The 11423-nt window shown below is 38.8% G+C and overlaps 1 protein-coding gene across 1 annotated transcript in view; it reads right to left on the bottom strand.

Moving 5' to 3' along the window:
* Positions 1-1888: 1888 nt before the first annotated feature.
* Positions 1889-11423, bottom strand: part of kiaa1109 (KIAA1109 ortholog) — a 418633-nt gene continuing 409098 nt past the window's right edge. The window contains exons 84-86 of the mRNA XM_059965080.1: positions 8566-8700; positions 3763-3925; positions 1889-2998 (exon numbers count right to left, since the gene is read on the bottom strand). Coding sequence (XP_059821063.1) covers positions 2776-2998; positions 3763-3925; positions 8566-8700 — 521 coding nt within the window. The 3' untranslated portion in view covers positions 1889-2775. The remainder of the gene's footprint in view (positions 2999-3762; positions 3926-8565; positions 8701-11423) is intronic.

Below are 11423 nucleotides of genomic sequence, written 5' to 3'. Positions count from 1 at the left end.
CCCCTCTGGTCTTCCATCATTTCGCATTTCCCCCTCCCCCCTCTACTTTCAAATCTCTTACTATCTTTCCTTTTGGTTAGTCCCGACAAAGGGTCTCAGCCCGAAACATCGACATCGCTTCTCCCTATAGATGCTGCCTAGCCTGCTGTGTTCTACCAGCATTTTGTGTGTGTTATTTAGGAGTTTTGTTGTTTTTTTATCGTTGCCCATAGAGGTTTCACCATTCCAACCCCTGAACTTTTATGTATGGGAACATCATGATGCAGGGGAGGTAGACAGTGCATGATACCATCAACCACCCTGCTCAAAAGTACTTGACACATTGTTTCCAAGGAATATTATGGGGTTCAAATTAGCGCTTTGCAGGACTGTTCAATCTGGAAGTGATGTGCAACTATACCAGCCGATGGTTATGCACCCACGATTTAACAGTCCGGGGAGCTGTAGTTTCTGGTTCAGCCAAGCGCCATATGTAGGCCATCCAGTTTCTTTATTGAAATTGTTGAATGATTTTAATCCAATGAGCAAACTTCATTAAATCTAATTATGGACACTTAAACATATAATGATGCAGACACAGATTCCAGAGATGGCAATACATTGAGAAAAGGTTCTAAATGTAACTGCTGTTCAGTGACTTACATACCTTCATTAGTTTTAATTAGGCTTATGGCTAGACTACTTCACATAACTAGGGAACACAATGGAAATTAGATGAGATCCCATATACTCCAGGGATATTCCAAAATATTTTTAATATTAATATTTAAGATATCTTTAATAATCTTTAATATTCTAACTTTAAAGTTAAAATGACTTTTTTAAATAGTTATGACTTAGGATGTATTCAAATAAATTTACTGTTTATATAAGCGTACTTAGAAAATTTAAAAGATATTTGACTGCACAGGTTGTGAAAAGCCCCGCAGAGTGATTTGTAGAGACTTAAATTTCCACTTTGTTCAAAACTCTAGGCCCCTTTACTACCTGTAGCCTTATCAATTATGGAAGGATGATCTTAAACGCAACGTGCCCGCAGAGAACATACTGAACGACCAGGTCATGTGGAAGACCATATGATGCATATTCTCCATTCCTTCCATTTAAGTTCATAGGCTTTGTCTGTGGGACTTCACGTGTTCCAAGCTCAACCTAGCACCAGCAATTAGCATTCCAAGCTATTTTAATAATTCCTCTTATCCACCAAGTCTTCCTATACTTCAATTCAGATTTTTATCAAATATTTAAACTTTCCATTAATGAGAATTATTGTGGTATATAATGACATTATTAGTTGTCATCTTCAAGGTTTCCCTACCCTTTCTCTCGTTAATTCTTGCGAGGATTCCTGTTTTCCATTCACAATCACAGAAAGATCCCCGCATTTCATTTACCCTTTTTTAAGCCGATCATCACTAAAACCACTTTTACTGATTACTTCCCTGTGTTTCTATCTTAGCCAAAAAAATGCAGGCCACTGCACAACCACATGTAATTTTATCCCTTACTCCAGCTAAGTAATGATTTCACCCACATCCTTTTAAGTTCTTTTACCATCCCAATCAACTTCTGACATTCTGATTTTATTTGGTAAACTGCATTTTCCAGTGTTTGACTTTTCCCAGATTCCAAAGCTCCTGCTTCAACTTCAAAACCATCATTTCCTTTTCTCATTTCTCCTCTCTAAATCCTCCATGACAAAAGAACTTCCAGAGCAATCAAATTCATTTGTTGCTTTAGGAAACCAGTCTAGAATTTCCTCAGCAAATGCCTCTATACCTTCTTTAAGGTCAGCATCAATTCTTATTATTTTTCATACATGTGTGTGTCAAAGATGTTAAATAGAAACAAGTTGTCAATCTCTGAAATAAAGCAAACAAATCCAATATCCGTCAAAGCACTTTATGAAAAAAAGTACTTTGAACTGTGATCACAGTAGTAAATTACAGAACATATCTGCCAATGCATAAACATGTCATTTCACGAAAAATTAAATAAATATTGAGGTCATGGTTTCAGGGGTTGGATGAGGGACAAATGTTAAGTGATTAAAACCACACCTCTGCTCTTTTATAAGAATGACAGGGGAAAAGGATGTCAATTTAGTATCTTGTTGATAAGGCATCACTGTTGCCAGTATAAATATGCCAATACAGTTTAAAAAAATAAAATATATAGCTTAATATGAAGTACAATGTATATGTTTTGCTGATTAGAAAGTGGTAACAGTTTAAAGAGCAGTGTCATTCATTTTTGAGTTTTAAAATACATGACATTCACCGATGAACTTATAACCATTTTGTTCTGTATGAGCAATAAAGTGATTAATAATTTTAACCATAACATTTTTTCTTTCCAGTGCAATCCATATAACAACAAATACATAACAGTAGCAATATAATTATGAACAACTGAAATGTAGGATAATTCTTAATGTTCATTTTGGTAATAAAATAAAGACATTAAATGCATTGTACATAATCACAAAGCTGATAAGCATTTTGACACTGTTCACTACTATATTTCCATATATACAATATAATAATTGTGCAATACTGAACTAGTTTAAAGTGGCACCACAGCAAACTGTTACAGTAATACATTCATAACAACAGTTATGCCAGTCATTAAATTATCATATGGAAGTATTCTCCAGTTGACTTTTGCTAATAAAGTTTCAAAAAGCTGAATTCTATTAAATGAATTAAACACCATTAAATCTACAAATGAAATTTACAGCAATAACAATGAGTGGTTGTTCTCTTGTAATGAACTTTATTTTTGATGCTCCTCCTTATCTTTTCCTTTCTTTTCTTTTTCGTCCTGTAGTGCTACTCCTAGTTTTTTAATAAGAACTGACAGAACCTTATCTAATGGGTCCATGACACCTCGCTGCACCCATTTCGGTATAGTGATTCTGGCATGATGGAATCCCAGTTTTTGAAGAATATAATCTACACCCACAGGGTCAATCTTCCTTCCAGTCCAAGATATTAATCTGTTTAAAAATATCAACATGTCAGCTTTATTAAGCCATCAACAATTATTGCCAAAGGTATAGACTCTAATATTTTTGATCCATATATTTCCTATGAAAAATTATTGTGATACTTTCAAAGTGAAATGTTAGGGTTACTTAACCAAAGAAAAGGCTGGGGTTCAATAACATATGTTCATATAAAGCAGTAAAGTATTTGTCATTGCTGCAAACAAACTGTTTTACAGCTTATCTAATATTTTATTTCAGCATAAAAAGGATAAATTTCTCTTGAGATTTTTGTTTTGCTTAGCGAGCTATAAACAGTAAGTGAACATGAATGCAAACTAAAGACATTTCACAACTACCCAAAATTATTAGAAATTTTTCATTTAACTTCTAGATATAAATTCAGGTAATTCCATAACATCTTTAATGGTAAATATACTTTGTTAACAATGTAGTTAAGGTTCTAAAGGAGCACAAAAGACAATTATTTTCTTGTTTAAAAAAATGTGTTCTTACTAATTTAAGAGATCATTTCATTTACAGGAATTGTACTTATGTTTTTGAAAACCACCTTTACAATTTCTTTATTTGGTAAATGGTAATTGTTCTTTAGAAAAGTAGTGATTGTAAGGAATTTTCATATAAGAAATTCTGAAGTGTGGTTAACAGCCTCAAATTACATGGGAAAAATGCAAGTCTGGAAAAATTTCAAATTTAATGCAAAGGTTCCAAAAGTATATAATCAGCATTCTAGAATTATAACTTGTAATGCTAACCTTAGTGTGGGTTCCAGGTGCCAGGTATTACAAACAAACTCTCTCCAATCTACAGTTGTGTAGATCACCTCCTCCTTGTTTTTATCAGCAGAACTGTCGTCATGAGCAATAACAGGACTTTTTTGACCAGGGCGCGTGGCAAGAATTCGAGGAGGAAATATTGCTACAAAGTGAGAGTGGACATTAAAAAGAATCACTCTTCATTTATTCAACACCCTTTCCTACTTACACATTCTTGAACGATGACAAATCTCATGTAAAATTCTAGATGTAGTAAAAAAGATTGCATTGAATCATGGGAAAAGGGTTAAAGTTCTAGTAAATCCAACTGAGGAATTTTAGTACAAGAAAGAAACAATGAAAGCCTATGATACGTTGTAAGAAACACATGAAGATTAGTTCAATGGTGATCACTGTTCCTATTAATGCCCCAATTTACTATCCAAAATTTCCATATTCAGAATAGTTATAAAAGTGCAGACAATATTATTCAAAAATAAGTAGCATCAGCAAGGGAATTGATGAGGTGCCAAAATGCTTAATGTTTTGTTTTAAATGGTCCAAAGATCAATTTGAATGAGTTGACACCCATCTCACTTTCAAGTCAGATCTTTTAATTTCAAGCTGTAGTCCATAAGCACATATTTGTAGCTGACATTAGCAAAAAGAAAATAAAAATAATGATTTTCAGAAGGATTAAGGTTAATTAAAGAAATTTAACCTCCTTTAGTCAGTAAGAACCTAAGGTATTAAATGAAGGAGGCAATAAAAGGAAGCTCAATAGGAGATAGAACTTTGAGGAAAAGTAGGTTGGAATTAGGTCACTGACCATTCCTGATCACTGTTGAGTTGGAAATTAAAAGAGCTGATGGTCTGGATAGCAAACTTCAGTTGCTGTGTTCTTATGTGCAACGTTGACTATAATTCAAGTAAAGAAGTAATCAATCTCCAATTCTGATGTTGGTATTCTCATGTGAATGTTGTCATTGTCCACTCAGATAGCAGAGATGTTAGGTTCAGGTGGTGCTTGGTTAACATCAGGGTGAAGGATGATTTGTCAGGAATGCAGTGATTTGTAGATGGCAGAATGCCTTAGGTAGTCAGGAGGTGAATCACTCACCACATAATAGTTTGTTTTGTAACCTTGTATTTAGTATAGCTAGTTCAGTTAAGTTTCTGGTCATTGCTGAAGAAGAATTTTGGAACACTAATGTTGACGAATATTGAGGAAATGTGTTTCCTACTGGTGATGGTTCTTGCCTTGTGTAAATGTTATTTAAAACCTATGCAATGTCTGAATTTAAGTGTTTAAGTCAATAAGACCATAAAACAGAGGAGCAGAATTAGGCCATTTGGCCCATCGAGTCTGCTCCGCCATTCAATCATGATTGATCCTTTTCACCACTCTTTAGCCCCACTCCCTGGCCTTTTCCCCATAACTGACGCCGTGTCCAATCAAGAACCTATCAAGCTCTGCCTTAAACGCAACCAATGATCTGTCCGCCACAGCTGCCTGTGGTAATAAATTCCACAAATTCACCACCCTATGGCTAAATGGACACCCACCCCCCCCCCCATCCTGAGAATATGCCCTTCTCCTAGATTTGCCCACCATGGGAAATATCCTTTCCACATCTACTCTGTCTAGGCCTTTCAACATTCGAAAGTTTCAATGAGATCCCCTCTCATACTTCTAAATTCCAGTGAGTACAGACCCAGAACTATGAAACGTTCCTCGTGTGATAACCCTTTCATTCACAAATCATACTTGTGAATTTCCTCTGAACCCTCTCCAAAGCTAGCACATCTTTTCTTAGAAGAGGAGCCCAAAACTGTTCACAATACTCAATGTGAGGCCCCACCAGTGCCTTATAAAGCCTCAGGATCACATCCCTGCTCTTGTATTCTAGACCTCTTGAAATGAATGCTAACGTTGCAATTGTCTATCTCATCACCAATTCTACCTGCAAGTTAACCTTTAGGATGTTCTGCACAAGGACTCCCAAGTCTCTTTGCATCTCAGATTTTTGGTTTTTCTCCCTGTTTGGAAAATAGTCTGCACATTTATTTCTGCTACCGAAGTGCATGACCATGCATTTTCCAACATTTGTGTTTCATTTGCCACTCTCTTGCCCATTCTCCTAATCTGTCTTCAGTCCTTCTGCGACACTGTTTCCTCAACACTATCTGCCCCTCCACCAATCTTCATATCATCTGCAAACTTGGCAACAAAGCCATCTATTCCATAATCTAAATCACTTATATACAGCATAAAAAGAAGTGCTCCCAACACTGACACCCACAGAACACTACTAGTCACTTGCAGCCAACCAGAAAAGGATCTTTTTATTCCCACTCGCTGCCTTCTACCAATCAGCCAATGCTCTATCAATGCCAGTAACTTTTCTGTAATACCATGGGCTCATAACTTGGTAAGCAGCCTCATGTGTGGCACCTTATCAAACGCCTTCTGAGAGACCAAATATGCAACATCCACTCCATCCTACTTATCTATCCTATGTGTAATCTCCTTGAAGATTTCCAACAAGTTTGTAGGCAAGATTTTCCCTCAAGGAAATCATACTTATTTGTCCTGTCTTGTTCTGTATCTCCAAGTACACCGTAACCTCATCCTTAACAATTGACTCCAGCATCTTCCCAACTACTGAGGTCGGGCTAACTGGTCTACAATTTCCTTTCTGCTGCTTTCCTCCTTTCTTAAAGAGTGGAGTGACATCTGCAATATTCCAGCACCATGCCACAGTCTAATGATTTTTGAAAGATCATTACTAATGCCTCTACAATCTCTACTGCTACCTCTTTCAGAACACTAGGGTGCAGTTCATCTGGTCTGGGTGACTTATGTACCCTTAGGTCTTACAGCTTTATACGCACCTTCTCCTTGTAATAGTAACTGCACTCACTTCTCTTCCCTCACTCGTTTCAACATCTGGCACACTGCTAGTGTCTTCCACAGTGAAGACTGATGCAAAATACTCATTTAGTTCATCAGCCATCTCCTTGGCCCCTGTTATTATTTATCCGGCCTCAGTTTCTAACAGTCGCACATCCCTCATGAGCAGTCTCATCCCTCTTATTTTTTTTTACATACTTGGAAAAGTTGTTACTATCCACTTTGAGATTGTTTGCTAGTTTGCTTTCATATTTTCCCTCCTAATGATTCTTTTAGTTGATGTCTGTAGGATTTTTAAAAGTTTCCCAATCCTTTGTCTTCCCACTAATTGTTGCTTCGTTGTATGTGCTCTCTTTTGCTTTTACTTCCCTGGTTAGCCATGTTATACTATTTTGCTATTTGAGTATTTCTTCATTTTTGGAACATATCTATCCTGCACCTTCCTCATTTTTCCCAGAAACTCACGCCATTGCTGCTTTGCTATCATCCCTGCCAGCATCTCCTTCCAATTTACTTTGGCCAACTCTTCTATCATACTACTGTAATTTCCTTTACTCTACTGAAATTGGGCAGCACGGTAGCATAGTGGTTAGTGCAATGCTTTAAAGTTCCAGTGACCCAGGTTCAATTCCCACAGCTGTCTGTAAGGATTTTGTACCTTCTCCCCGTGACCACGTGGGTTTCCTCTGGGTCCTCCGGTTTCCTCTCACAGTTCAAAGATGTATCAGTTGCTAGGTTAATTGGTCATTGTATATTGTCCCATGATTAGGCTAGGGTTAAGTCAAGGGTACTGGATGTCATGGCTCGAAGGATTGGAAGGGCCTATTCCATGGTGTATGTCAATAATAATAAAATACTGTAACATCCCTATCAAATTTCAAGTTGAACTCAATCATATTGTGATCACTGCCTCCTGAGGGCTCTTTCACTTTAAGCTCCCTAATCATCTCTGGTTCATTACATAATACGCCATCCAGTATGGTTGATCTCCAAGTAGGCTCAATAACAAACTGCTCTAAAAATCCCTCTCGTAGGCATGCAACAAACTCACTGTTTGAGATCTACTTCCAACTGATCTTCCTAATCGACCTGCAAGTTGAAATCTCCCATGACGATCATAACATTGCCCTTTTGACACACCTTTTCTATTTCCTGTTGCAATCTGTGGTCCACATTCCAGCTACTGTTGGGGGGCCTCTGTATAACTGCCATCAGGGTCCTTTTACCTTTGCAGTTTCTTAACTCAACCCATGAGGATTCAACATCTTCCGATTGTAGATCACATATCTCCTCTGATTTGATGTCTTTCTTTACCAGCAGAGCCATGTCACCCCCTCTGCTTACCTTCCTATCTGTCCAAAACAATGTGTAACCTTGGAAGCTTAGTTTCCAACTACAACCATCCTTCAGCCATGATTCAGTGATGGCCACAACATCATACCTGACAATCTGTAATAGTGCAACAAGATCATCCACCTTATTTCTTATACTCCGTGCATTGAGATATAACGCTGAGTACTGTATTTGCTACCCTTTGTCATGTCTTGCTGTTATTTATCTTGCTATATGCAGACAAGTATTTGTTAATTCATGATCTAAGTGACTGTACTATGTGAAATTATCGGTATGCATCCTATTTCTGAACTTTAGGTAGAAGTTGGTGAAGCAGCTCTAGATGATTAGGACTTGATTCCAAAGAGATCAGTGAAAATAACCAGCATCAGGAAAAATTTGTTTCTCTCTCATCTCACAACTACAAAAAATGTGGGAAATTGGGCAAGCTGAGGAGAAACTGTGACAATTTAGAATAAAGTGTCAATTTGTAGTAAAAGATCCATGATGATTGGTAGCTGTTATCAAGTTTATGAATTATTTAAAATATAGTTTACCTTTTTCTTTCTCTTTGAGGTAAGCAGATACAAGATCATGCAAGAACATAATCAGTTCAGCGTCCATGGTGACACAGATGTGATCAGTGAATTCTGTCACAACACTGCATTCTACCTTAGGCTTACTGTTGGCATCTAATAGAAAGGAGAAAAAATAATACATTTTTAAGGCCTTGTGTGCAGATATTTTTGCTTAAATTATTCATATTAAAGATTAAAAGTTGAATCCAGAACTACCAATTTTATCATAATCAGAAATACCCCCTCTGAATGCACTGCCTTCCACTTTCTCCGCACCAATCCCAACCTTATCATCAAACCCACAGACAAAGGGAGTGCTGTTGTGGTGTGGTGGACTGTCCTCCACCTTGCTGAGGCCAGGTGGCAACTCTCAGACACTTCCTCATACCTACCCCTTGAAGAGCATCCCAATCTGGACCACCAGAAAAGTGTCTCCAACACCATTTCTGATATCAACTCTGGTGAACTCCCATCCACTGCCACCAAGCTCATAGTGCCCACACCCCGCACTGCTCGCTTCTACCTCCTACCCAAGACTCACAAACCTGACTGCCTGGATAGGCCCATTGTCTCTGCCTGCTCCTGCCCCACTGAACTCGTGACCTCATACCTCAGCTCCATTCAATCCCCCTTGGTTCAGTCCCCGCCTATATCTGCAACACTTCTTGTGCTCTCGATCTCTGCGGTAACTTATAATTCCCTGGCCCTGACTACCTATTTTTTTCCACCATGAATGTCCAGTATCTACACATTTCTATCCCCCATGAAGAAATCTCAAATCTTTCCATTTCTTTCTCAATAATCAAGCTAAGCAGTTCCACTCCACCATCACTCTCCTCTGTTGGGCAGAACTGGTCGTCACCCTCAACATTTTCCTTCGACTCTTCTCACTTTCTCCAGACTTGAGGGGTAGTCATGGGCCCCAGCTGTGCCTGCCTCTTTGATGGCTATGTAGAACAGTTCATGTTCCAAGGCTTCTGTGGTAATGCTCCCCAGCTCTTCTTCCTTTACACTGACAAGTGCATTGATGCTGCTTCATGCACCCACGCTGAGCTCATCGATTTCATCAACTTTGCCTCTAACTTCCACCACGCGCTTAAGTTCATTTGGTCCATTTCTGACACCTCCCTCCCCTTGCTTGATCTCTTTGTTTCCATTACTGGAGACAAACGGTCAACCAACATCTTATACCAACCTATCCATTCTCACTGTTAAGTTGACTATATCTCTTCCCACCCTGTATTCTGTGAAAATGCTATTCCCTTTTCACAGTTCATTTGTTTCCACCACATTTTTCCAGGAAGTGCCTTTTCTTTCCAGAACATCAGAGATGTCCTTTTTCTTCTTCCCCCACTGTAGATGCTGACCTCACATACATCCTCTCCATTTCTTGAACATATGTGCTCACCCCATCTTCTGAATGCCTTTACAGTGAGAGAGTTTGTGTCCTTAATTAGCACCTCATGAGCCTCCATATCTAACACATCATCTTCTGCAATTTCTGCAATGTCCAAAGGGATCCTATCACCAAACATAGCTTCCTCCCCTCTCTCCACTTTCTGCAGAGATCTCGGATTCCCTTGTCCATTTGTCCCTCCTGGCACATATCCCTGCAACCAGTCAAAGTACTACATTTGCTCATTCATCTCATCCCTTACATCCATTCAGAGCCCCAAACAGTCCTTCCAGGTGACGCAAGACTTCACCTGCGAATCTGTTGGGATCAACTATTGTGTCTGGTGCTTCTGATAGTCTCATTGGTGAGACTTGTCGTAAGTTGGAGGATTGCTTCATTGAGCACCTCCACTCCATCCGCCAACAGCAGAACTTTCCAGTGGTAAAGTATTTTAATTCCAATTCCGTTCCAACATGTCAGTCCATGACCTCCACTTGTTTCAAGATGAGGCCACCCTCAGGGTGGAGGAGCAAACCCTTACATTCCATCTGGGTAGATCTAACCTGATTGTATGAATATCAATTTCTCCTTCCATAAAGAAAATACCCCCCCCCCCCCACTTTCTCTATTCCTCACTTTGGCCTCTCACCTCTTCTCGTCTTCATATCATCTCCCCCATATCTCCTCTTCCTTCCTTTTCTCCTATGGTCTGCTTTCCTCTCCTTCTTTCCTCTGCAGCTCTTTATCTTTCCTATTCACCTGGCTTCACCTATCAGCTTCTCCTTCCCCTCCCCCCAGCTTTTTATTCTGGCGTCTTCCCCCTTCTTTTCCAGTCCTGAAAAAGGGCCTCGGCCTGAAATGTTGACTGTTAATTCATTTCCACAGATGCTGCCTGATTAAGTGCCTTTGACTTTTAAGATATCCAAACACAACTAAAAAGGTATGTTGAGGCCTAAAACATGCAGTGTAAGGAATGAAAACCGCATTACCTGGTGGAGATTGACTTGAGATAAAATTTAGGAATAGTACTTCAGAGTGTGGTGCTCAGGAAGGTGAGGACTTGAATTCTTTGGAAAGAGAGGTCAAAGTCAAAATCCAGAATGTTTAGAGGGGCTATACAAATTATTAAAGGATTAGCTGAAGATAAGAGATAAAGAGGGGTGACATTTTTAACACTTGCAGATGAGAGCTGATATACAGTAAGTCAGTAAGGATAAGGGTAACAGGTAAATGACTTCTGAAGTGAAGAGTCGCAGGTCGTGGAATTTTACTTAGGATGCTGTGGAGGTGATAGAGCTACATTTCCATAACAGATAGAATGAGACATGAATAAAGGCTGTTGGGGTAGAGTGAGTTAATTTTGGGATCAAACAAATGGTGAATGAGATCATACTCAGGTAATATTTTCAGTATTGGAAAGCCCTGATGTTACCAGATTATA

The sequence above is a fragment of the Hypanus sabinus genome, chromosome 3, assembly GCF_030144855.1.
Source record: "Hypanus sabinus isolate sHypSab1 chromosome 3, sHypSab1.hap1, whole genome shotgun sequence".
Taxonomy (NCBI): domain Eukaryota; kingdom Metazoa; phylum Chordata; class Chondrichthyes; order Myliobatiformes; family Dasyatidae; genus Hypanus; species Hypanus sabinus.
Note: the sequence above shows the minus strand (reverse complement) of the source record. Positions and strands in the feature narration are given on the sequence as shown.